General features: G+C 41.3%; 1 protein-coding gene across 8 annotated transcripts in view; it reads left to right on the top strand.

Annotated features, from left to right (window-relative positions):
• DCLK2 (doublecortin like kinase 2) overlaps positions 1-26,740 on the top strand; it is a 134,622-nt gene that overhangs the window by 98,653 nt on the left and 9,229 nt on the right. For 4 of the 8 annotated variants that reach the window (XR_012498191.2, XR_002136642.3, XM_019722939.3 and 1 more), the window contains 7 exons: positions 4,861-4,936; positions 5,791-5,899; positions 7,547-7,604; positions 15,051-15,170; positions 15,392-15,538; positions 21,865-21,998; positions 22,403-22,480. Coding sequence is in view for 6 of the 8 variants with exons in the window: in XM_019722939.3 (XP_019578498.2) it covers positions 4,861-4,936; positions 5,791-5,899; positions 7,547-7,604; positions 15,051-15,170; positions 15,392-15,538; positions 21,865-21,998; positions 22,403-22,480 (722 nt within the window). In the remaining 2 variants the exon portion in view is untranslated. The remainder of the gene's footprint in view (positions 1-4,860; positions 4,937-5,790; positions 5,900-7,546; positions 7,605-15,050; positions 15,171-15,391; positions 15,539-21,864; positions 21,999-22,402; positions 22,481-26,740) is intronic. The other 4 variants (XM_074338453.2, XM_074338451.2, XM_019722962.3 and 1 more) reach the window with 1 other exon arrangement.

Genomic DNA, 26,740 nt, shown 5'->3' with positions numbered 1-26,740 from the left:
ACTTCTTGAAGGAATTGCCTATTTCTGAACAAAATGCCACACATTTTTAGTGTCTGTACTTAACATTTCTCTTTAAATTTTATTTTGTAGACATTGTAAAAATCCACTTATCAAAGAAATTTAACATAGGACACTTTTAACTTTTCACTTCCTGGCTAAAAGTGGACACTGTTACCTTTTATCAAATGTACTCAGTTAGCCATGAATGCCTTTTTAAATGATGCTAGCTGTTGAAAACACTTTATAGCATTTTCTGCTCTTTCAAGACGTTTTTTTTTTTTTTTTTTTTTTTTTTTTAGTTCTTAGTAGCATCGGGTTCTTGTGCCCTTCCCTTCCTTGCTTACTCAGAAATATGGAGCTGCTGCCAGAGGAGCGGGTGGGTGGGGCAGCTGTGCAGAAGTCTGAGGACATGCTCAGCAATAGCTCCACAGTCTTTTTATCACCTTCTCTCCTTGACCAATCAGGACCTTGCCAGGAAATATGTCCCCCTCTTCTCCCCGCCCCTGCACACAATCGCATCTTTTTGAGCCACTTAGTGAGTATGGAAGCTCTCTTGAAAGAGCCCAGACGCTGTCATGCATTTATGCTTTACTGAGGAGGACGTCACTAACGAGCAGTGTCTAGGCACTTTCTTTATGCACTCTCAGCATCAGAGTTGCTGATCGCAGCATGAAAGCTCATTAGCATTTTCAGAGATTTTAATAACAGTTCTTAGACAATAGAAAGGGGACAGGTTTCATCAGGAATGCCAAGTGTGAATCTCTCTGGTGCTAATTCAATCCTTGCTTCACTAAGAGAATTATTCTCCTGCAAGAGACAGGGAAATACATAAATTGTGCCTGGTAAACGGAGAGAATTTCGTAGTCATGGCGTTCTCCCCTGGGTTTTCGTTGCTTTGTCTACACGTCTCCCAGGGCACTGGGAACACTGCTTTACAGTTCACAATAGCTGCTTCACATTTGCCAGGGATCTGTCCAGAGATCTCGGTGAATACTTTTCTTGTACCCTTGGAGCGCTGAGCTTCATTCCTGGGAGGTCAAATGACCTGAATCACTCACTAGCTGTGTGAGGCAAGTGTTATAAGTGCAGACTGGTGCCTTTGCAAAATGGCTCCCCCTCGCTGGTCTCAGAGTTGTTTGTAACCATCAGAACCTTAGGAACCATAGTCTGGAATGTAGAGGTTTACCGGATGGGTTTTAAGTACACACATATGCCTCCTCTTATCATTGTAAACTTCCTGCGGTAATGAGCCTGTCCCTTCACCTTTGTATCCTCTAGAAATGCAGCACAGGTTGTTGGTGAGGGTAGAAAGGAAAACTGTCCCTGTGTCTGCTCATGTCCCTGTCTATTATGCTGTGCTGGAATAAAATGATTCCCCTTATTTGTTCAGGTTTTCCACTTCTTCATGAAAGCTTTGTTTTTGATTAAAGGAACATATTTGGATAGGTAATTAGATGTAAGTCATTCCTGTTATTTCAGTATAGATTTTATTGAAAAAATGCTTGAGGTTTAACGCTTTTTTAAAAATCATTTGAGAGTTTTGAAAATATCCTTGCCATCATTTTTTGCTAAGAAAGCTGCATTTCCTGGTGACAGTGAACCCTTTGTCAGGTACACATGAAATAGCCTTTCCCTGTGGCCTTGCACCCTGGCCGTTTCCTGGGGCCATGCTCTCCTCTGAGGTTCAAGGCTTCAGCCCAGTTGCCGCTCTCTTTTAGTGGCCAAGGAACCCACTCCCCCACCGGCCCTGTCTCCTGGTCTCTTTCCTTGCTCTTTGTACCTCTGAATCCCAACACAAACTGGGTTTGTAATTGTTGGCCTGTACATGGAATCAGGATAGGTGGGAGTGGGGCTTAATCAAAATAAACATTGGGAGCATTACAGTGGGTCACAGGAACTCAACCCTATGAGGAATCATCCTTCCATGTGAAAATGTACAAGGAGGTAAAAATGCCTTTTTTTTTTTTAACCCCTTCCCAGACTTCCTTCTTTGCGAGCCCTTGAGTCAGGCAGAACACTGGCACTTACTCAAATTAGCCCAAGAAAGGGACTTGTTAGAAGACTGCCACCATGTCTGGAAAAGCTGAGCAAGAGGCTTGGGGTAGGGCGGGACAAAGCCAGGTAGATCTTAGGACCTCAGCAGTGGGCCTGAGACCTGCGCACTGCACACGTCTCCAGGCTAAGTGTTGGGAGGTGACCAGCCAGCTGCCACCTGAAGGTGTGGGGCGGCCACGTACTGGGCTGTGGGATTTAGATCTGCAGGTGAGCTGGTCACAATCCATTGTTGTCCCTGGGGAACTGACAGTCCACCTCCCCACCAGCCATCTCGGGGCGAGCCATGATCAAAAGGGATCTTCCCATTTATCTTTTAAGACACCACTTTCCAAAAAATGGCACTCCTCTCATCTTTACTGCTTTAAGAATTTGGCTATGAATTTAATTCGGATCTCATGTTCCCTTGACTAGCAATTGTCAGTCTAGGAAGGGTTGGATTAGAAGAAGAACAGACTTGGAATGGATTATTTAAAAAAGATCTCTTCTAGCCATTGTATTTCGAATTCAGCAATTCAAAAACAGTTGTCAGTCACTCATGGTAAGGCTCTATGTTAGACGTTTTAAGGAAAGATATGAATAACTAATGCTGTGTTAGTGTTACATGTCAGCAACTGTGCTAAATGATTTTACATGTATGAGCTCATTTTAAGTCTTGAGCAAATCTCTGAGCTGGGTGCTGCTTCTGTCTCCTATATTCAGAGTTAAAAATAAGACTTGGAAAGTTTAAGTAACTTCTCAAAAAAAAAAAGATTGTTTCAATTAATGTAAGTGTAAAATACATGGAAAATGTTAAGTGGTGGGAAACAAGTTGTGCATACAGGTAGGGGACAAATCATGGCCTGAATGACATACTGGAGATTTGGGGGTTATTCTGCTAGTAACGGGGGACTGAGTGAGGTTTTTGGATCCTCGGGCTGATATCAGAACTATCCCTATGGAAGTGTCTCTGGCAATTATGCATGCAGTGGGTGAGACTGAATGTAACTGAAGAGTCTCTGATGAGGTGCCAAGAGAAACCCCAGGAGGGCCCGGGAGCTGTGGAAACGATGACAGAGTAGAGAATGTTGTGGTTTTCTTTTCTGCTTCCCTTTAAGTCCCCTCTGTGGGCCTTGGTTTCAAACAGCCTAGCTTGTAAACCTTCTAGCATCGACTCCTGCTTATATTGGAGTTGCCTTGATTTCAGTGGCAATAAACAAACAAGCAAGCAAATGAAAATGCTCAATTTTGAGAAACTGTCCACCAATTATCTTGTATAGTGAGGAAGCAAAGTGATTTAATTCTAGGGAGCCAGGGGTTCAGCTGAGTGCAGCATTTCCATCAGGCTGAGGGTGGCCAGGAAGGTACCCACACACCCACTCATGTTCCTACACAGCTACTCGCCAGGTCAGACTGAAGGAGACAAAAACCTGTGAGAAGTGGGTTTGCCACACAGGACAGGAGCTGATTCCGTGTATCTCAGCACTGCATTCCCGTGGCCTTGGGTTTCCTACCAGGACACACTGCTGCTGGTTTTCTTTGGACGTGGAATCTGAGAAAACAGCCCAATTTTTACATGTATCGTATTCTTGAGGCTCATGTGTAATTCCCGGAGCACTTCTGGATGATCCTGGTCAGAGGAATGTTTGTAAGTATTGGGCTGTCCTGGGTTTTGAACCAAACTCAGCATCTGTGAAGTTCTCTACTTCATGAGAAAAGAATGGACCCAGTGTCTCCGACTTGTGGGCACTCTGGGAAGGGCGGTTCCCTGCCCTGGACCTGCGTCATTTGTGCTTTCATATGGCAAGTATGATTGAGTACTGTTTCCAGACACCATGCTGCATATGGGGCATGCAGTAACGAAGATGGCACAGCCATTGTGGGGCAGAAGCTACCAGGGTAATTTCGGCACAGAAGCAAGTGTGTAAGAACACCAGTACGAAAAACGTTGACGATGCTTCTTAATATTTGGTAGGTCCTTTGACCTTGTAAGCGCCTGAAAGGAATAATTGGAAGGAAGAAAGGATATTAAAGATCAAAGAGAAGAGTTTGAGTTTGAAAGCCTAGGAGCCCTTGGTGATTAAAAAAAAAATTATGTAAGCCTACAGAATAATACACTTAATATGAATAATATTCATAATATGAATTTTTCAGTTTGCTTAAGAACTGGAGATATTACTGTGTTAGAAAGGGAGCTTCAGCTTTTTGTTAAGTTTTAACCTACCTCTTAGTTTTGTCTTTTATTTCCCTCTGGTTCCTAGTAATGAAAATCCTCATGATGCTCAAGAGGCATTCCTGCTGTCTGAGGGTCTGTAGAGACGAGGGTTGAGCCAGGGCTGCATTCAACCCTGAATCCACAGGAGGATGTGGAAGGTGATGCAGGCTGGGGCTGGGGCTGGAGTTCTGAGAAGGGTGTAACCTTAGCAGGGACCCCTTGCAGTCAGCCCCAGAGCTGGCTGTGGTGATCTGGCGACTCATTGCTGAGTTTTTGGAGTGATCTGTGGTTCTGAGCTTTATTTTGCCAGTCATAGTACCGTGTACCGCTGTGATGCCGTGGAGTCCCTTTATTTCATTGAGGTCAAAAGTTAACACAATACCAAAGAGAGTAACACACTGTCAATTTTCTTGATATCTAATCCTAATTGAAAATATTACATCTAAGGAAAAAAATGCATTAATGTGGTGTATATAGGGAGAAAGGTGGGATGAAACAAAAGGCATTATTGCCTCTATTTCTGTATCATTATGTTTTTATATTCTTTAAGCATTTTCATTATATAAAGATTTGTAAATTTTTCCTGATAAATTATGGTCACTCTCCTCTTTCAGCAGATTTCTGCACATGGCAGATCGTCCTCCAACATAAATGGTGGACCTGAACTTGATCGTTGCATGAGTCCTGAAGGTATTTCTCAATGTGATGATTACGGTTATAAAAGAAGCCATCTGTGTGAATGCAGTGGCCACCCAGAATCCACTTGTGCTAAATTACGATCTTTGTAAACAGGAATGTGGTCATGTCACTAATTCACCTTTTATCCTTAGTAGACGGATCATGTCAAGATACGAGTATATAAAACCTCATTGTTAAGTAAGCTCTCCCAATTTCAAATCTTAGAATTGGGTTTCCTTCATTTTTCCTTAGGGTCAATCTTCTCACACTTCCTAAGTGTAGACTTTCCTTTCTCTCAGTTAACAGAAGTGTATTTCTTTATTTGAGGTCTGCCATGTACTGGGCACTGGGGATGCACCGTGAGAAGTAGTTGATCTTAACCACTTCCTCCCCCCACCCCTACCGCCACCACCTTTTTGAGAAGACTTTGAGCCAGGAATTAGTCTTAAGAAGGCATCCTAGCTGGCTAGACTTTTCTTGACTAGAAAAGCGTGAAGAGAAATTGTGAGAAATTTTCTAAAATTAAATCCTAACATCATCCCTTTCTTCTTTCTCAAGAGTTAACAAAAAAAGTTTAAAGTTTTAGTTAGACTTCTGTTTTTACCCAAAGCCAATCACTTATTTTAACTGATATTTCAGGGATTTGTTGTGTTTATTGATTGTGTTGGTTTCTGATTCCAACCAACAAGATCAAAAGAAAATTGGTGATTCTGGGGTTCTATTCAGGAAATCTGCTCAGAGACTTTCCTTAGTTTCACCATAGATGTACAAATAAATGCATTACAATTTATTATTTTACAAGTGTGTAGGAATCAAAATGGATTGTTGCTGTGTTATTTCAGCTTTGCATTTATACTTCTTTGCAGGCGTGAATGGAAACAGGTGCTCTGAGTCATCGACTCTTCTTGAGAAGTACAAAATTGGAAAGGTTATTGGCGATGGCAATTTTGCAGTAGTCAAAGAGTGCATGGACAGGTGAGTGGATAGTGAGAGTAATCGTTTGTTCACCTACACATACATTTCTCCCTTGGAGTTCATTCTAATCTGAGTGAACCCAAGGCCTTCTGAAAGGGTCTACCCGTGGGACCAGCTGTTTGGCATGCCCAGAAGCAACTTGACAAGGAAAAATGTATGTATATACATAGAGTATAAACCTGCTTTGTATTTGGACCAAGCACTATGTTAGGTCTTGTCCATGAACCAGAGAAAAACGGGAAAAATAAGATTAATTTTTTAAAAATCTCCCATAGCACTTACCTGTGCCAGGCACCGTTCTGAGTGCTTTACTTGGATTAATTAATTATCCCCCCAATAACCCTCTTAGTTAATACTTAATTGCATATACCAGTAGTTCAGGATCCATGAGCTCTGACTCCATTTAAGATCAGTGTCTTAAACTGTTGCCTATATTAAAATTACAGTTTTGCCTAGCTTTATTTTGTTTCAAGTCCGAAATTCCCAAATGGTAAGAAATCCATTCTTTCAAATTCCAGGCCTTTTGTCAACAATATTAGAACTGGAAATGACTCAGATTAGAGTCTTTGTGTTTATATGCTGCTTTTCTGCCTGTTCTCCGTGGTCGTCTTTATTCTTTGTGGGGAATTTTCCAGAAAGTTCTGGTAACTCCAGTTTTCCCATTCTGCTACATGGACACTGAGGCTTTAGTGTTCCTTTTATTGGTGCACAAATAGGTCCCTGTCCTCCAAGCCCTTCTGCTTAACTCTGGTACACAGATTGCCGCCCAAGTAACAAATTCAGCATCTAAAATATGACTTCTAAAGACTCATTAGAAATCTAAGGCAGGGTTTGGTTTATGTTATGGGGAAGCAATTTAAATAAAAGTTATTTTTCCAAGGTCGGCCTCATCAGTGTGTACTATGACCACCTGGCAAAACCAGCTGTGTTGGAGAGAACTAATATGTTCCGAAAATACTGCAGTGTTCTTTGTTGAACTGTTTTCTTATACTAAAAGATTTGTGGGGTTTTTTGGCATGTTCTGGATAAAATATGTTAAAGGTGACTGAATGTTCAAAAACAACATCAAGAGTCTTGTGTCCAAGTAAATGATCTCTCTAGTTCCAGATACGGTCATTTGAAGGATGAGATGGCACCAGATGGAATTTTGGCTGAATTATAGATACTGAACGTCTAGGAACTTTCCAGTTTTGAATTACAGACTAATTAGTGACTAATGGATTAATGTAAAGACATATTGATAATAGGAAATTTTCTGTTGCTTTGATTCATTTTTCTTAATTTTATTCTGCCTTCTACGAGATTTGTTGTGTTTATAGGTTATGTTGGTTTAAGTCTAGGTTTGGGATTTATGTATGGGAAAAATATTTTCTTGTCCAGGTCTGATACTACAGATTTTAAGTACTTTGAATATGTCAGCTATGTAATATTATAATTATTAATATTTATAAAAGGAGATTAACAGTATGGCTTTGGATTTTTTTTTTCTTTTTTGATATCTTTCCCCCTGACCCCACTCAGCATTGTCTCCATGTAAAAGAACAAGCCAGGCTTTCTTCCTTGAGTGTGTGCTGTAGAGGCAATCAGGAATGATGATGGCATCTGTGAGTTATGTCTTTAAATGGCCTTCCTCTGATTGTTCCGTAGGTCCACTGGAAAGGAGTTTGCCCTAAAGATTATAGACAAAGCCAAGTGTTGTGGAAAGGTACAGTACACATAACTGCTTTGAAATGGAAAACCTTGGTGAGATGTTTATTGTGCTGAATGAATTTAAGTGGGGATTTGACAACACCGTAACAAGAATAGACCTTTGATAATAATGGGGGAAACACTATCAAGCTTTTAGTTTTCTGCTGCCATTTTTCAGAAACCTTAAGTCTAAAACAGTAAATGGATTTGATCTTGGTCCTAACTATCAAAAACAAAAGTTCTCTTCTCTGGGAAATGCCTATTTCACAACCTAGCAACATAGGAAAGGTTTATCAAGAGCTGTGAGGAATCTGAGACTTTACCCTATTTTCAAACTAGCAAGTTAGCCTTCCAGCTTTATAGATTCTGGCAGAAGATACAAGATGCCTGTGTCAGACACAAATCTCTTTATTATTCATGGCACAGCAGTTAGCATGAGGTCCATGTTTGTATTGGTTGTCCTGTAACTCCCCAATCCCACAGGAAGTGATCTGAAAGGCCCAGCTGGATGCCGTGCACACAGTAGGTTTGTGTCCCTTTGGAGGAGCCCCAAGCTTACAAAACCCCCAATCTTATCAGGGGGCTGCTAGCAGCATACCTGCCCAACTTTTGCCCCAGAGGAGAACATTATTTTTATTCTCATGGCAGGAAACAAATCTGACCTCTATCCCCGAAGGAGACCCTGTCTCTATGTTCCTAGGACATTTGCTATACAGACTAGAAAGGCTAGTTTGTAACAAAAGATATACAGAAACACCATCAAGAGTTAGTTGTCTCTTCAACCAGATGAGCCTTTTGCTTCTGTTGTACTCTCAAGCTGGAGCTGGGAAAAGAGCAAATGATGAAATGCTGTGAGAGTACTGATATTTTAACTATGTTTGAAAAGATAAATATTCTGTAACAGTGACGACAGAGACCTTTGTAGATTCCTTTCTACTAGCATAGCGGTTAACAGAGCAGGCTCTAGAATTGATTGTCCAGCCGCAGACCTACTAGCCACATGTGGCTGCTGAGCACTTGAAATGTTAGTCTGGATTGAAATGTCCTGTTAGTGTAAAATATACAACAGATTTAAAGCCTGAGTACTAAGAAAAGATTGTAAGATACCTCATTAATATCTTTTGTATTTGAATACATGTTGAAATGACATTTTGGATATATTAAGTAAGTTATATTACTAATTTTACGTGCTCTTTATATTTTTTTAATGTGGCCGTTAGAAAGTTTACGTTTGTATATGTGGATTGTAATTCTATTTCTGTCAAACAGTGCTGCTCTAGAGCTAGATTATATAAAGTTTCTTGCTAGCTCTGCCTCGTTTTGCTATGCAACTTTGGAAAAATTACTTAACTCCTCTGTGCCTCTGTTTCTCCCTCTAAAAGTGGTTATTAATAATATCTATGATATAAAATTATTGTGAGGATTAATTGAATTAAGGCAGGGAAAACATATAGAAAATTACCAGCATGTAATAAGAATTTAACACATGTTAACTGTTAATATTAATATGCCTGAGGAATTAAAACTTTATAATTAAGATTTCCTATGATAATAGTGATTTTATATTTATGGAACTCCTAAATTGGTCTTCACTGGACATTAACAAAATTGTGTATTTTTAACAGAAAACTTAAAACATGATAGTAAAGTTTTAGAAAAATCTTCTCAGTTCCCCAGAACAGAAAATCCAAGAGGCAAAATTGTCATGTGCTTTTTAAAAACTAGACTGTAACAGCTAATAAAGCAAACTGCAAAATGTCCCTCTTTTCTTTGAATAAATAAGTTTTCTAAATTTTCTTTAAATCATTCTATGTACTTTTACTTACTGTTCTGACAGTAGTGTTAAATTTTTCAATTGCAAAGTCCTTTTTCCATGTGTAAGTGTTGCTCTTGTTATCTGGTATTGTGTGATTTAAGTAGAGTGTGTCATAATTTTGGGAGCCAAGTTCTTAACAATTTTATTTTTTCAGAAAAGAAAAAAAAATTGCTGTGGTAGGGATATTGTTTACCTGATTAAAATTTAAGCAGCTGTTTCACTAGTTGAAAAAAAAAGATCTTTCTATGCAAAACAATTCAGTCTAGTACACTAAATGCTGAGGCAAAGGAGTAGTTCACTTCAAACATTGGATCTTATTTTTCTTTGTTATTTAAATGTTATTCTGTGTTTATAAGTCATGATCATATACTTATTTCCATCCTTATATTTGGTTCATTTGAACAAGTATTTCCACATTGACTATATAAAATTATAATTTCAAAACTTGGTTCGTTCCAAATAAGTTGATTTTTCCCATTATCTTTTATTTTTAGAAAACTGGTATAGGGAATTTGTTTTTTAAAACAAAATTTAGGAGGAGTCATTCAGTCACTATTTTAGGGTATTGTAGGTCACATCTGCTTTGTGCATTGTACACAGAAAATTAATGATACTGAAAATAATGTCTGCCATTTATTAAAATGTATTATCTATCCAGGCTTGGACATATAGGAACTTTTTACATTACTTTTAAAGATTTGCAAAATACAAGTACCAGTTTTACAGGTAAAGAATCAGAGATTCAGATTAAATAGTTTTCCACAAGTCACACAGAGGCAGAGCAGGGATTGGAATTTTGGGCTAGTTGGTTACTTAGCCTGTACCTTAGCCAACAACCTGCCCTTCTCCCGCTCCACATTCAATGTATTTGTTCATGGAGTAAGAACCCCGGGGGGGGGGGGGGGGGGGAACAATTCTTAACCTCTCTGGTCTTTTGTTTGCTTTTCTGTAATATACATGAGCATTGTTAGATACATTGATTCGTTTACCTAAAATTGGATATGTGCGCAAGATACTGTGTTCAGAACAGGGTATTTTAACATATAAATTAGTACCAGTTCTGCAGAGTGTTATGGGAGTTCCGGAAAAGCATATGAGAGAGAAGTAGGTCACCAGTGAAGACACTATAGAGCGAGAAGCACTTGAGCTGGACCTGCAGCAATAGGTAGGATTTCAGCAGGCAGCAATGAAAGAAAAGCCTTCCGGGTGGCCAGCACAGCCTGAGCAAAGGCCCACAGGCCAGAAAGCTTGTTGGCTTCCTCTAAGTAGACTATTGCAGGATCTGCCTTGGGGGCAGATTTATGGAGCCTGTTGCGGACTGGTGTTTGTAAATTTAAGAGTTCTTCCATATCTAATATTCTAAATAATATTCACCCTAAATAAGTATTTATTGAATTTGCACAGTGTTCGAAGCTCTGAGCGTTCTCTTCCGGTGTTTAGAAGTGGTCCTCCCTTCTCTTCCCAGTTTTGCATTCATTATCTATGTGTTACGGGCCCAGACAGGCCATATATCCTTATGTATGTTGGAGTAGTTTCCTGAGGCTGTTGGAATAAATTACCACAAACTTGGTGGCTTACCACAACAGAAATTTATTCTCTCCAGTTCTGGAGGCTGCAAGTCTGAAATCCCCACTCCTTCTGGAGGCCCTAGGGGAGAACCTGTTCCTTGCTTCTCATTAAACTGCTTCTGGTGGCTGATGGTGATCTTTTGACTTCTGTCCACATCACTCCAATCTCTGCTTCCATCTTCACTTCACTTTCTCTTCTGTGTATTTATTTTTCCTCTTCTGTTTGTGAAATCTCCCTCTTTATCTCATAAGGACAGTTGTGATGGCACCCAGAGAATACAGAGTTACCTCTTCCTTGCAGAATCTTTAATCCCATCTGCAAAGACCCGTTTTCCAAATAAGGTAATATTTACAAGTTCCAGGGACTTGGTATCTTTGGGTGGCCATTATTCAATCTACGCATCTCTACCACAGAAATCACATAGAGTGATTTAAACATTTTGTCTTTCTCGCTGTATTATCCTCTGCAATACTCACTGAGCAATGGAGATACCAGCTGTGCAGCAGGAATTGGCCAAGAGCAATGCATGAAGTGTTTACTCATTCACTGTAGCACTTCAGGACTCAGTATGCTCCTTGTTGGAGAACAAGGTAAACAAAAGCCTGCAGGGCAGCAGGGTGAGAGCTGTGGTTGGAACTCGCTCAGAGGGCATGAGAGCAAATAAGATGAGTACTTAACCCAGCGGTGGTTGAGCAGGGGAGGCTATTTAGAGGAGGTGAGATCTAATCTGGTTCTGAAGAATAAATAGTAGTTCACCAAGAAGTGGGGAAAGAAAGTTCCAGACAGAGAAGTTACCTGTGCAAATGCCTAGAGGGCTAGATGGGAGATGGGCAATTGGGATAGAAGTGAATGGATGGATTCAGAGGCTATGGAGAAGGTAGACCTGGCAGGTGATGGATTGTCTGTCCTAGAGGATGAGGGAAGGGGGGTAGAGGGAGTTCCCATCTGCGTTGGGCAGCCAGGTTCACTCAATGAGACAGCACACAGGAGCAAAGGCTGTTTTGTGGGACTGGGGAAGATGGAGACAAGATGATTAGTTTGGTTTGGGGAAAGTTGTTTATTCCCTAATCCACTCCTCTCCCTCCCTTCTTCCTTCCTTTCTCTTCGCCCTCCCTTCAATTTCACCTCCCCTCCCCCCTCCTCCCTTTCCCCACCTCTCTCTTTTGTACATTAAGAACCATCATAGCCAAAGACAAGGCGGTATCCTTTGCCAAGTCAGCAGTTTTCTTTGTCATTTACGCTCACATAGAACCATGGACTACTGCCATGAAATGATTCATATGTAAATTATTTGGACTCAGAATCGTGAATCACTTAACATAAATAATGGTAGATGATCGAATAATGTAAGTTCAGTGCATTTCAACACAAAAGTGATGTTCGCATTGTATTTAGAAATGTTTTCCTGGAAAATGTAATCTAGAGATTAGTTTTACATATTAGAAACAAAGATTACTTGCGGGTTGCATAAGAAATAGGAAGATAACATTTGTAAAGTTTTTATGCACTGCTTTTGTTTTGCTTCCAGTGATGATTAGTTTAAAAAGCGATTGTTTTCTTTGTAGACAATTACACAGGCGTTGTCAGAGGTTGGGAAACAGGCTAACAGCAGCTCCCACATCCCAACAAAAACATTTGCTGTGTGCCTGGAATATCAGCCTTTGTCGAGCAGGATACCGTAAGCTGAGATAGTAAACAGTGGTGGAGAACTCAATATTTGAAAAGTAACACTGCCGGTGGTCTGGGGGAAGCTCTACACTACATCCCAGAAGACTCTGTTGTGCCATTATTGAAAAAGATAAGTGGGGGGAGGTGTAGCCTCCTTAGGTGATGTAGAGATCTTTTAACTCCAATGTGAGAGAATTCTTGGGGGTTATTTTACCCACATCACTCTAAGTTAGCATCACAAACGGAGCCTCTGAACAGAGAGAAGTAAATCCAACTTGGGGGGACGTGAGGAGGGAGGAGAACGGAAGTGATAGATCCATTTAGCTTTAAAATAAAATGCCTCTTTTACTGCAGTGGTAGTAACGACTGTTGGCTTCACATAGAGTGAAGTAAATTCATTTGCTTGCTTTTACATGTTCACAAAAGTACATCTAATTCTGTTCTTCCGTGCGGTTAAGGATATGCTGGCTACCGATGATGCAGAGGCTTCGAAATAAGCGAACACATGTGCAGTGTTTGCAGAGTCTTTGTGGCCACAAAGGGTTGGCTGTACAGCTGCTTCCTCGGGAGGGTTGAGGTGCCCACTGTCTGCTACTCTGTACTGGAAACAGGCAGGAGGCCCTGCCCCCAGCCTCCCAGGCGGGATGTGTTAGGGTCTGAGCACGGCCTTTCCTCTCAGTCCTAAGCAAGGCAAAGACTTTCCAGCCCTCATTAAGAGGTTCTGCCTTGGTGCCCTACTCAGGGTGAGGCGACCTCTCCTTCCTGTGTTTTCAAGGAATTAAATAATTTCAGCTTTGCAGCTATCATTTGCATTATGAAAAATTCCACCTTGACTGTTACGGAAGCATTCCCGTTTGAACGGTGATGTTGTGTCGTACAAGAAAGGTGGGCTTCCATGTCCCACACCTCGGGATAGATCCCCCTCAAAGGACTGTTCTAAGCCTCAAGTGTTAGAACGTGATGCAAGCACCTTGCACAGCAACTGACAAGTGGTGACTAGGTTCCTAGTCAGAGTTGGTTGTTTTCTTTCCTCCACCTCTGCTTAGCATTTGCACTGTCTTTTGCCATTTACTGAGTGACTGCCTGGACAAGTACAGGGCATGCAATGCTCAAATAACATGGCCCCACATGCACAGGAGCTTGCAACAGATTTTCTCGGGATGTTATGTATTCATTTGTTATCATTTATATTTCCAACTGTTGTCAAAAAGCATTTGAGATGGCATAGAGTAAAAATACATCTACGCAGGGATGCACAAATTTAAGAGAGGAGCCATAAGCGGGATCCTGAACTAGAGGCAATGCAATTATCTTCCTACTGCAGTGGAACACGAAATTTAGTTCGGAAATTCATGATATCAAAGGGACAGTAAGAGGGAGAGTGTGTGTGTGTGTGTGTGTGTGTGTGTGTGTGTGTGTTTGTATGGATATGTACATATGTGTGTACTTCGGTAATGAATGATGTCTCTTGTAAGGTAAATTTTATATAAAGCTGTATTTGAATACCTAAAATGTGTTAGAGGGCAATTGGTTCATTTTATAGACTGTACTCTAAATTCAGAATATTTCATTATTACCGTTAATTGGGATCAACAATGTGACATTATTGAGAGGTTTTCACGTCTCATGATAAAATAAAGCAATAGTTGTTCACGATTCATGGTTGGTGTATAGAGAATAATTTCTTAATTCTGTGAATATGCGTTTTGCTACACTGTGGGTCCCAACTGTACGATTCACCAGGACTGATAATTAGGTGGTATTTTCAGAGGAGAAGTGATCAGAGTTAAAATGAGCATAGCGGTCCCCTTGGTACTGTATGATTCCCGATTTCTGAAATGTGGCATGATAAGGAACCTCCTCTGGTGAAGTTTCATACCCAGTCATAGAGGAAGAAAGTTTCTTTTTCATGAATTTCAACATAAAATTCAAATTCATATAGTAATGGTTTAAAAACAACAAAAAATTTTAATGCCTACGTTGCATGCCGTAAGCATGCCAAATTCCCTTACATCGTCTTTGTTTTAGAGTAGACTGAAATGAAACAGTGGTTCCCACTGAATTACAAAGCACAGTGCCGTGTGCCCAAGCTTTCGTAGCATCTTGACCTCAAGGTGTTTGAAGTAATGAAGAGACAAGAAGGTGGTAGGATTTGGGTGCCAGGGCAGCCCCACTGAGCCCTTTTCAGGGCTGTTTGGAAGGATGCCTGTTTCTTTTTGTTGGTGACAGTGAGATGTCACACTGACTTGTCCTGTCCCTATGGAAACCAACTAGGCAAGGGTTTGGTGTGTCTCTGTACCAAGGGAAATGCTTCCTTCAGTATCAGATCTGCAGACGATGTTGTTCTCCAGGATAGCACAGGGGGTTCCGTGGTTTCTGATCCACCTCTCGCAACCCTTTGTTTGGCAGGAACACCTGATCGAGAATGAAGTCTCAATCCTGCGCCGAGTGAAACACCCAAACATCATCATGCTGGTGGAGGAGATGGAAACAGCTACTGAGCTCTTTCTGGTGATGGAGTTGGTCAAAGTAAGAGGATGGAGAGATTTCAAGAGCTTTCATTGGTGCCACATTCAAAGACTTACCGTGTTCTTGAAGGAAAAGTGTTTTGCTGCCTTGAAACTTGATAATTATCAATTTTAATGGCAACCTGTATCATTTTTTTTAATCTGCTCCAGGCCGATGAACCTTCTTTGTTTTCTTCATGGGATTGCCACTGTTGATGTTTTGGTATGTGTTGTGTCCTGTAGGGTGGAGATCTCTTTGATGCGATTACCTCTTCGACCAAGTACACTGAGAGAGATGGCAGTGCCATGGTGTACAACCTGGCCAGCGCCCTCAGGTATCTCCATGGCCTGAGCATCGTGCACAGAGACATCAAGCCAGAGAACCTCTTGGTACGTCATTTTGCTTTTTTCTGTTCCAACGCATGTCTCTCTCTTCCTTTAAAATCACGTTTCGGAGGCCATACCAATCCTGCAATAAGGGACTGAGCGAGTTTAAATATAGAAAATCAGCCTGATGCAAGTCAGTGACCATAAAATATGAATGAAGTTCTTGAATTGATCTGCATTCCTGCATTTCTTGTGTGCCAGACATTAGAAAATGTGTTTTCACTTATGTTTTGATTAATGATGTGGACTGAAGAAAGGTGAGCAGGAAAATTATGAGGCAAAAAATTCTGAAGAATAAATTGGAGACAGAATTAGCAGCTTATAGGAGACAAGAAGAACATAAGCATTCATTTATGTGCAGGACAGAACTTTGGAAAATCGAGTCCATTCATCTCAGCTTTATAGATATGGAAATTGAGACCCAGAGATGCTAGTTTTTCTTGCTTAATAGTCTCATTTGCCCCACTGTTCTACAGAAGAAAGTCTTGTTACACTGTGGTACTCAGAGGGCTTCATGATCTGGTCCCAATTTACCTTTCCAACCTCCTCTCCTGTCACAACCTTTCCCCTCCCATCTGGCAAACGTGGCGGTCACCTTCAGGCCACATTTAACACACCTTCCCGGTGGCCTTAATAACTAAACCTAGCTTGCTAATTGGGCCCATCCTCGGGTCTGCATTGTAGAGGAATTTTAGAGAAGCTGATTGGAGAGTTCTGCACACACACATCCTGCCAAACATATATAAGGCCGTTGGTTTATCTAGTTCTACCTTTCAGGGCTGAGATATCGTCATCATTACTGCTTGGGAGGTGAGGTTATGTGAGTCTCCTGGATTGTGTTACTCCCCATGCAGGTTTCCCCATCCTCAGTCATTAGTTAAGACTTGACTTTATCAACAGCATTGCACCTCATTTGCATATGTCCATACTGATCTCTTGTTTGCAATGTCCTGTCTCCTGGCAATGTGGCAGACACATTGCTCTTGTAAGATAATGAGCAAAAGGCATGTCTTCTTTGACCTCACCCCTAGGCAGTCAGTTGTGGCCACCTCTGTTTCTTCTGTGCCTGTCACGGTGTGCTGGTTTACTTGTCTGCCTCCTTCTCTACATTGTAAGCACCATTAGGGCCAAGGTTTGTGTCTGAATTATCTTTATATCTCCAGTGCCTTGGACAATGCCAAGTAATAACACAGTGGACAAAGAGTAAATATTTGGTGATTGACCACTGACATTCACTCAGCTCGCTAGTAGCTGGCACTTGAGCATAAGTCTTTATAGCCTGCCTCATGCTTGCATTACACAAATAATTGTTGAAAGGAACATGCATTGATGGACAGGCTTTGGGGCCATCCTGGGGACTTTCTGCTAATCCAGAGTATCCATTTTCCCCTTTTGGTAATACCACTTGGTGATTGCTGAGTGTCCATTTGAAAGGATGTGAGATTAGATTTTTCTTACTGTTTTCTGCCTGGAGGGGATTATGTTTCATTTCTATATGTTCCTGTTAGGAAAATAAATATCCCTGCACTGTAAAACAGAATGTAGTATGGATTCAGTTTTATGAACTTGAAGGAGGAACGGAGACTGAGTTGTAAACTGGGCCTGAGGATGGAAGTGAGGACATAGCGTTCTCTCCTCAAAACAGGCTTCTCAGCCATGATGACTTTGCAGTATCCTTCAGGCCGAGGCTCCTCCGCCACCTGACTGAGTTTGGCCAGGGCCTTCACAAGCAAAGGGGACAGGATTTTCCCCGGGTATGACCAGACAATGAGGACACCCCCTTGATTTCTCCGGCTTGCCATGGTCCCCCTCACCCGTGTGTGTGTGTGTGTGTGGGGGGGTTTGTTATACAGTATTAATAACTGCAGTGACTTCAGTTATTATGCTCTCTGTCCATAACGGAGCCATAGGGCCCAAGAACGCTTGGCCGCTGTGGAGCCTCCCTGCACTGCAGGTCTGATTGCTGGGCCCTGCGCGGAAGGAACCTGAGACGTTAGCGAACTTTCCTGTAAACCACAGAGTGTCCATTTCCCAGTTCATGGACTCTGCTCTCACCTCACATTTCTTCTCTTTTCCACTCACAGTTTTTAATGTATGTACAATCTCAGGATCTGCTCCCTTGTCCTTTGCTCTTGTTATGCATCCACGGGGAGATACTGTAGTGGGGACTGATGTCTCCAACATGAGGTGTCCCAGAATATAACCAGGAAATTAGAATCAAGTTCTTCCTCTGTCTGACCTGCCCTAGATGAGTGTTTGCCCCTTCTCCACGACCTGCACCAACTTGTTGTGCTACCCAAGGGGGAGGAGAAGGAAAAAGATGATAAAATTGACGTCTGGACGAAGCTAATGTGTGAAATAGAAGGGCCCATCGGGTCAGCCTTCAGAAACCTTTAGCAGCACGAATTTCAGTAAAATATGTGTCTGCCATTGAAAACCTAACTAGACTGCTCAGCAGATTCTAGGTTTAGTCAGCAGCTTGGCGCTGGCCTAGGATGCTAAAGTGCTATTGAGACACTAAAAGTAAACACAGAGTAACTGTCAGCCTCTTCCTACTCTAAAAACAAATCCAGTTTTTAAACAGCAGAGCATTCAGACATCTGATTTGCATCCCCTTTTCTGGTAGCAGTGTTATAATTTAAAACCCTGCCACTGGAGATGTATGGGTCGCCGTGTCAGGGCGCACAGGGGTGGCCATTAACTCCGTGAGTTACAGCCTGGTGGTGCCCTGTCAGAGTTAACCATGAGAGAGCAGTGATAAATTCTGCTTTTCCAGGAGTTCTGGGGACAGGGGAGAGAAGAGGGTTGGTTTCTCATATCTGAAATCCTTCTAAATCATTATGTTGACATTTTATTTAGAGAACATGCAGCGTTCACGTTGTATGTGGGATCTGCATTCCTCGCATTTTTTTTATTTCTGCTTTCTGAGAGCAGTGTTTCACAGAGCGCCTCTCAGCTTGTGGTGGGGCATTTGAACGCCGCAGGGCTGGAGTTCTCACAGTTGTGATGGTTGGACTCCACTCCGAATCCGTGTGTGGGTACCGGCTGCCGTCAAAGTCCTGACGGGTCTACTCGCTGGCTTTCAGACCAGACTTTGTCATGGGACACTGCGTGGGATGGGAATCGTATTGGTTGGAATGCTCACTTGGCCGTCGGCTAGTAACTAGAGTGCTTGGTGCCTCGTTTTCCTCCCCTGTAAAGTGGAGGCAGCAGTTCTCTTCCTGAGTGCCCAGTGAGGTGACTGTAGAAGTCCAGTGAGGTAATATTTGGGCAAATACTGTCATCTCCCAAGTCCTGTGAGAATGGCAGTTACTGGGGAGGACTGAACTATCTGCCAGAACAGAAGGCCTTCGGTGTCCCTATGCATTTATTCACCTTTCTTAAAATCAGTCTCTTAAAGCAATGCCATTCAGAAATGTGTGTGTGTGTGTATTTGTAGAAAGGTAGACAATTTTTTGCCCTGCTTTGAAGAGAATCTCCAACTGAGATTTGAAATTTACTCATATTATCTTTCACATATTTTCCCGTCTAGCACTGGGGGGAGAATCAGATAAAATATTATTTTAGGCTTGTCTGCCCCATATGATACTTCCCGTTTGATGTTTAGCCAAGGAGTACCACTTGCTCAAACATAACTCAGCGATTATAGACTGTTCAGTCCCTTTCTATTTATGCTCCTGTATCTGACTCTGAATTCCATATAGGGGATGTGAAAAACGGGACTTCTGGGACTTCTGAGTGTCTGACAACAACCCTTAAATACCCCTAGGCATCCCTAAATTGAATGTCTAAAATAAACACTATTTTTCACAAAGGTACCTAATGAGTGTATTTTAAAGTTATAAAAACAAAATAACAGTGACATTAATAAAATTTTTTTTTACTCTTATGATATATTTAGAATTATCATGTTGCTTATAATGTTCTTATCACTGCAATTACTTAGGGAATTTCTTTCTAACGTCTGGGTTTCAGTAAATGCGTCATAAATTCTAACTGTAATTCCCTATATTGGATAGTTCTCGTTAATGTTTACATTAAACATAATGGATGGAAAGTAGTGCTAAGACTTAAGCTCGAGTACAAGGCTGGTTTCTGTTGCTTTAGGCTAAATCATTAGTAGCTTTGATAGGCCCCTGCTGAGCTGTGGGCTGGCTCAGAATGACAAATATCTGTGAGGGACTTGAAATCCTCACCCTTACTCCTGTGAAACTCGAAAATCATAGTCGTGTGCTGGACATGGAAGCTGTTATTAAAATACTAAGGTGAAAAATATTCTTCTTAAACTGATGAGGGCATCGCAGGTAAAGAAGGTATTTTAGCGTCATCCTTTTTTAAATGCCTGTAAAGATGGGGATCATTAACATGGGGGAGTTCTGAGGTCCTTGATGTTTTTTATTGATGACAGTATAAATCACGCCCCTCAAGTATCAGACTAATGGATGACATTGTGAACATGCTTATCTTGAAAAAACATAATTTTCTAAATTTTTCGCCTCCTGTAGTGAGTTGTGATTTAAGTGAAGATCTGGTTCAGTTCAGAGTAAAATAATGAGGAAAAGCAAACTAAGTAAGTTTAAAGTATAAAAATAGAGATATTACATGAGTTAGATTAGGTCGCTGCCATTATTCTCTGAAATTCAGTGTTTCCAAAATGGACATCCAAGAGACTAGTAGACAAAAACATTGAAGATTACACAGTCAAATTTAAATTATGCTCTCATATGCACTTGATTGCTTCCAAAACCATCCATTTAGAATATAACTTTCAGACTTTTATTCTGTAAGGCAAATTTGCATATATCTAAAGTTAATTTTTCCTAATTATGGAAGCAATACATGTTCATTGGAAACATTTTGGAAACTACTGAAAAGCATAAGGAAGGAAGTTAATTGTAAGCGGGCATTTTCCCGCCTAATCGCATCCTAACGCGGGGCTTTATTGACATTTTCTCGCCAAAATTAGACTTTCCGTAAAATATTCATATCTTTCGATCTATTTGATATTTTTCTATGAAACTTTCAGTGTTTTATTTTAAAAAGAGGTCTCTATTTATTTACCTTGCAAAATTTTTGCCGGTTCCAACTAGAGGCGATATGACGAGTTTACTCGTTTCCCGCAAAAAATGTGTTGAACACCTAGAGATAAACTTAATGTTTTGGTGTATTATAATACATAACTTTGAATATTCCTTTTTATATTAATCCACATGATTAATATATCTTTGAAATGTGCTTACTAGTGACTGTATAGTGTTTTATTACAGAGATGTACCATGGGTTATGAAGTCATTGCCCTGTTAGCCATTTGTATTGCTTCCTGTTTTTAAAAAGAGGCAGATGAATTCTGAGATAAGTGTCCTAGTGCATAACCTTTGAGCCCATCTCTATTCCCTTATGGTTGGTTCTTAGCAGTTTTACTGGATCAAAAGTTATAAATGATATTAAGAAACGGACGCATTGCTGAAGTGCTTTCTAGAAACGTTGCTTCAATTTAAGTAAAAACATCCGCATTTTCACCAGCATCCTTAAATCTTTTCCAGTATGATTATCTGATCTAATCAGCCGGACTTTCCAGGAAAGGGGAGGAACATTCATTGAGCCCAGATCTGAGTTTGGTCTCATTTCACCTTCACACGAACTCCATTTCATTTGATTTCACAGATGAGGAAACGTGCTCAGAGAGGGTGAGTGACTTTCGAAGGTCACACAGCCAGAAAACAAAGGGAGTGGTTAGTTATTCAGATTCAGGCAGTCTGATCCCAAAGTTCATTTTATTTCTAACCTTCTAAGATTTTCTCTTCTGTAATACTTGTATTCATCATTGGCTGTCCAGAAAACAAGTCCTGATTTTATTTTCTAAACTAAACATGCAAGTCTCTTGGAGAACGCCTAGTGCTTTAGTGAGCGGTTAATCACCATTTCTGAGGCTGTCATGGACCTCAGACGGTAAGCTCGCAATGCAGGTCAGTTTCTTGTTTCCAGGTCTACAGGCCTCTCAAGCCACATCAGGTAAGCCGCCGCCCACATCCCTCCGCTGCTGTGTAGGCACACACACCTGTTCATTATATGCCTATGTAAGAAACCTGTTGCAGAGGTTGAAAATATTGTCTTCTCAAATTCCACACAATGATGCAAAATCTCTGAAGAGACAAATTAGAGTTTTAAAGCATCAAAGATAAATTACGGTGTTCCTATCACAAGGAGAGATTTCTTTTGAGTTTATGAGTAAATGTATCTGTGTCATTTCTGCCTAATAATTCCAAGGGACTTCTTGGGATCACTGAGGACAAAAACAACTTCTGATGATCGGTTGGCTTCTGTTCCAGGTGTGTGAATATCCTGATGGAACCAAATCTTTGAAACTGGGAGATTTCGGGTTGGCCACGGTGGTGGAAGGCCCCTTATACACAGTCTGTGGCACCCCAACTTACGTGGCTCCAGAAATCATTGCTGAAACCGGGTAAGGCTCCTGACAGTGTTGGTTAGTGCTTGAACTTGGGTGGAAAAGATGTGTTTGCTCCTCCTGCTGTGTATTCAGATGCCTCCTTGGAAGGTGGAGGGCCGGAGAGACTGTCGCACCATGACTTTGATCTCAGGAAGGAGAGGGTGTGTTTCTATGTTCAAGAGCACTGGGCCTGGACTTTGGTCCCAAGGCTTGGGACTATGGCAGAAATCCCTACATTGTAGTTAGATTGGGAGAAAAGCAGATGCCTTTGTCCAAAGGCCAATTAATTCCTCTATATGAAATGAGCAGTTTGACACTGAAAAAAACCCCTTTTCCTCACAAAGGTAAGTACCCTGGTAATGTGGAGGGTCCTGGGAGTAATATCATTATTTCCCCCCTTCCACCCACTGTTTCCCTAGCTATGGCCTGAAGGTGGACATTTGGGCAGCAGGCGTGATCACGTACATACTTCTCTGTGGATTCCCGCCATTCCGAAGGTCAGTGGCTCGTCGAGTGACAATATTTGAATTGTAAACTCTCTCCCTCTGGTCAGGAAGCAGACATCTTACTTCTGGCAATCAGGACCAGAAACTGTTTAATAAAAATGTCAGTTAAATATTATATAAACATGTCTTTCACTTTTCATCTTAATTTACAACCTACAAATGTATAGTCCCTGACCACATTTCTGATAAGAAGCCCAGGCCTTTGCTTTGTGTATGGTCCTCTGAGTTTCCTGGAGTCATTCTTCTGTAGAACATATCCATTGTCCAGTGTGTACACTTTCCATCCTCAGTCGTTTCCAAGGGGAAATAAAGGAGATTTAAAGATTCTTGTGAAGCATTCTGATCTTCTAGGTAAATCTTTTTCTAATTTTCAGTAGTTAGCTCTGCTGCTTAATTTGGGAACAGTTTCTTAACAACTCACTTTTCAAAGCATTCAACCTAGAAAATGGGAAATTCTTTTTAAATTCATTTTATCCATTCACATAATATTTAATGAAGTAGAATTACAAGTGCTTTCAGCATAAATAGGCCTGGGAACAAAAAGATTGACCGCTGGCAGTCATGCACCTCCCCTGGTGGGAGCAGAGGTGGCCACACATGGGGTCATGGTGTGTCACGAAGGGCACACAGCACATTTATTTGTTGCCTCAACAGTTTGTGTACATGGGGTAAGTGAGGGGGTGAGCGAGGGGCTTCGGCCATAGTGCCTCTTTGGATCAGTGCCATCTCCCTGTTTGGAGCAGATGAATGGCTTTGAAGCAGAAATTCGTCGAATGATGCATGTTTGATGTTCTGAGTTTTCTTGAGCGTTCTTTTCATTTTAATCTTTTGTTCACTTGACAACCGTTTGTTGAGTAGCTAAGCTACTATGTGCTAGGCTTGAGTCCTGAACATCAAATGGTAAAACATACTCTCTGCGTTCGTGGTATTGATAGCGTAGTATTAAGTCAGCATGTGAAAAATAGGTTCATTTTACCCCTGTACCAACATTTGATTACAAAAGCTTTCACATGTACAGAAAAGTTGAAAGTTTTATCTTTTCAAAGTTATCAATATTCTGGTTGGTTGCATGTTTTTACTGACTTTACAGTAAGCACAAGAGTGACACCGAGATGTCAGTCTCCACTTTTGAGAGTCTTATGGTATAAAGACACACATCACAAGAGTATTGATCAAGAAAAATAAAATGAGCATGAGGGCATCCTCAGTTGAGGGCTGGAAATCACAAACATTTAATGAAAGATACAGGAAGTGGGTTAAGACCTTGTCCGTGTGGCATGGGTTAGGTTTCTGTAAGGTGGAAAGCTCTTTCGGTCTGGCCATCAACATCATGGGATTCCATCAAGGTCATTGCCTAGGTAGGTTACACAAATTGTAGAATTAGTGTACTTCTAAATTATGGAATCAGTTAGCATTTCTACCCCCCAAAGTTGGGGCTCTCAGTTCTGTGGATCAGTTTGGTGGGTCTTTCCATCTGGGCTGGCTCAGTGGGGGGTTGATGGTCCAGTGTGCCTCACTCACATGCCTGTAGTTGGCTCAGTGTCAGCTGGGACCACAGATATGACTTGGCCATGTGCCTTTCAGCCTCCAGTGGGCTAGTCTGGGTTTTGCATGATGGTAAATACAGGATTCCCAAAAGCATCCAGAGAGAGAGCAAGTCCCTTTGCTCAAGCACTTTCCAAGTCTACCCTTGCCTCCCCTTTGTTGATTGATGTCCCATTGACCAAATGAAGTCAAGTCGCTAAGCCTAGAGTGAATGTGGGAGAAGAGTAAGATACATACGTAGAAGAAGAAGAATTTGTGGCCATTTTTTCAACCACCCTGTGCCATGGCGGACTTCAGTGATAACCTGTTTTGGGAGCTAGTCAAACATAGAGGGTAGTGTGTTTTGATAGCTGGTGATCTTGCGGCCAGTTATAGCAAAGTGCCCCTCGTGGTTAGCCCAAGTTGAGATCAGTTGGAAAGGGGTATCAGGGATCAATTGTAGAGGAAGATGTACTCACAACTCCCTCTAGTGTTCCCACTTGCCCGTGCAGCCTCTGAGTTTCTTCTTTGACTTTGCTTTTTACATTTTAACAAAAGTGAGTCAGATTGAACAAGTATGTATTTATCGTGACTTGTTATCCAATAGACAGCTTCTTTGTAGGATCTGCAGATAAGTCTGGCTAATCAAGAGCAGTAAAGCTACATTCTGAAATCTGCTGCCCTTATGTGTGATATTTAGAAGCTGGTCCTATACCTCCAGGTAGCTTCTGAAATTTATGAAAATGCTCTTCCCTCCTTCATATATTGTCATGAAAGAGAATCTGTAATGTTAAATATTAGTTACAAAAGCATCTTCACAGCACAGAGACATTCTGGAGAGCTTTCAGAACCTACTATAATGTAAAAATATATATAGCAAATTATGGAAATGGTACTTTAAATAATGATAAAGGGTATAACATAAATTATCTGTAAAATTTGTACCTAAAATGAAGGTCCTTCAAACAGATATTGCAAAACATTTTCTTCATTTTATACAAAAAATGGTTTTAACTCAGTGCTTTTTAATTGAAATTGTTCTTCTGTAGAGAAGTTTCAGCTTCTTTACTTTTAGTATCGTTTTTCTTCTATTAGGCTTTGGTCTTAGCCTGTGACCTAGTCCCCCTTCAGTCTTTTCAACATCATATTCAGTGTTGCTAAGAAGGATATTGGTTTTCCAGAGGCAACCATTTTAACTATTGCCTAAGCATGTATGTTCTTAGGGCCACTGTCGAAAAAGTATGCATGACTTGACTGAGATTTTTGGTTTTCTCTTAAACACACACACACACACACACACACACACACACACACACACCATACGTGAAATATTTGATCATAATTTGTAAAATAATTTATAATTTCAGGTTACCTTGCCTGACTTTTACCTTGCCTTGATTTATCATTGAAAAGAGACAATGTCCGAGGTTTTTCTTCATGGACATGTTTAGCCTTACAGCACCTTGATCCAGAGGCTATATTGTTTAAAAAATAAAAGTGTCCTGAAGCATCGCAGCCAGATTGTAGAGTATAAATGTGTTAATAAATCCAGTGTAGATTTAATCAGAGTGGCTTTTCTTTGACTGCTAAGAAGGGTAAATTAGCTTTAGCTTTCTGTTGTTTTTTAGGGCATGGCAGCCCAAAACTCGCTGGCGGTTCCAGCATGGATCCTTTGGGGGGATTCTATTTGCCAGGGCATCCTGGGGTTTTATTTGTTGATTCAGGCTGTTTTACCAAGAACCAAAATGAATGCTGCAGACTCACTTCCAACTTTTTAGCTGCTCATTAAAAATAAAAACCATATATGTTAACAAAATATAAGCTATGAGATTCCAGAAAAGAACAATAAAAGGGAGGTGAGTGGAGTAATAAATAGAGAGGGCGGCTAAAAGGAACAGTTCTAGAAATAGGTGATTTATTTTGTATTTTCTAACATTGTCTCCTGGGTCCTCAGCTTTTCTAAAGGTTTCTGTAAAATCTCATGTGTTCTTAGGTGTGTCCTTCCCTCATTTGGAAGGACAGTTAAGCAGAGTTCCATCAGTAGGGAAATAACAGTGAAAAGGAAAGAAAACATTTAGACATCTAGAAAGAAATGGTTTATACACGCACAAAGAAAACCACTTTTCAGGAGGCGGGTGGGGATGGCTCGCCTGCCCGGTTATCTGGTTATGTGACTTTTATCTGACCTGCTTTTCCACCTCTTGACCCAGACTCCATGGACCAGCAGGTGTGGATTCAGCTGGGCTTGGGTACATGTCATGGATGGTCACAGATCTCCTAAACTCTTTCTCGTAGAACAGGTCTGAGGCAGCCATTCATCACATTGCCTCAGAATCGGTCTCTAGACACTGCCCTAAATGACCTTTTTCTAGGGACAGTACACTTGTCCTTGGCTGCATTGGGAAGGCTGGCAGCCTGCCCAGGCTCGTGCGCAGAAGGCGGGATCCCCGTGCGCAGCCTGAGCAATAGGTAGGAAACCCCAGGAGGAATGTTGTGCACTTGCCAGGTAAGGCTGAATTTCCACTCCTGGGTGATCTTGACTCCAACAGCCCATCCTGCGCTGTCTACCAGGGCGTCGTAATGCCCTCGGGAGCTGATGGCTTTGTTCTCACCACTGATACGCCCGCCGGGTGAGAGGGGCTCTGTGCTGTGCAGTAATCTGGGAGGTTAGGGATGTCTAGCTTCCTGAATTTTCCCAGCAGTGTTTTCCCATTTCCGTGGCAACTT

The sequence above is a fragment of the Rhinolophus sinicus genome, chromosome 15 (genome assembly GCF_057876585.1).
Source record: "Rhinolophus sinicus isolate RSI-liver-muscle chromosome 15, RSI-T2T, whole genome shotgun sequence".
Taxonomy (NCBI): Eukaryota; Metazoa; Chordata; class Mammalia; order Chiroptera; family Rhinolophidae; genus Rhinolophus; species Rhinolophus sinicus.
Note: the sequence above shows the minus strand (reverse complement) of the source record. Positions and strands in the feature narration are given on the sequence as shown.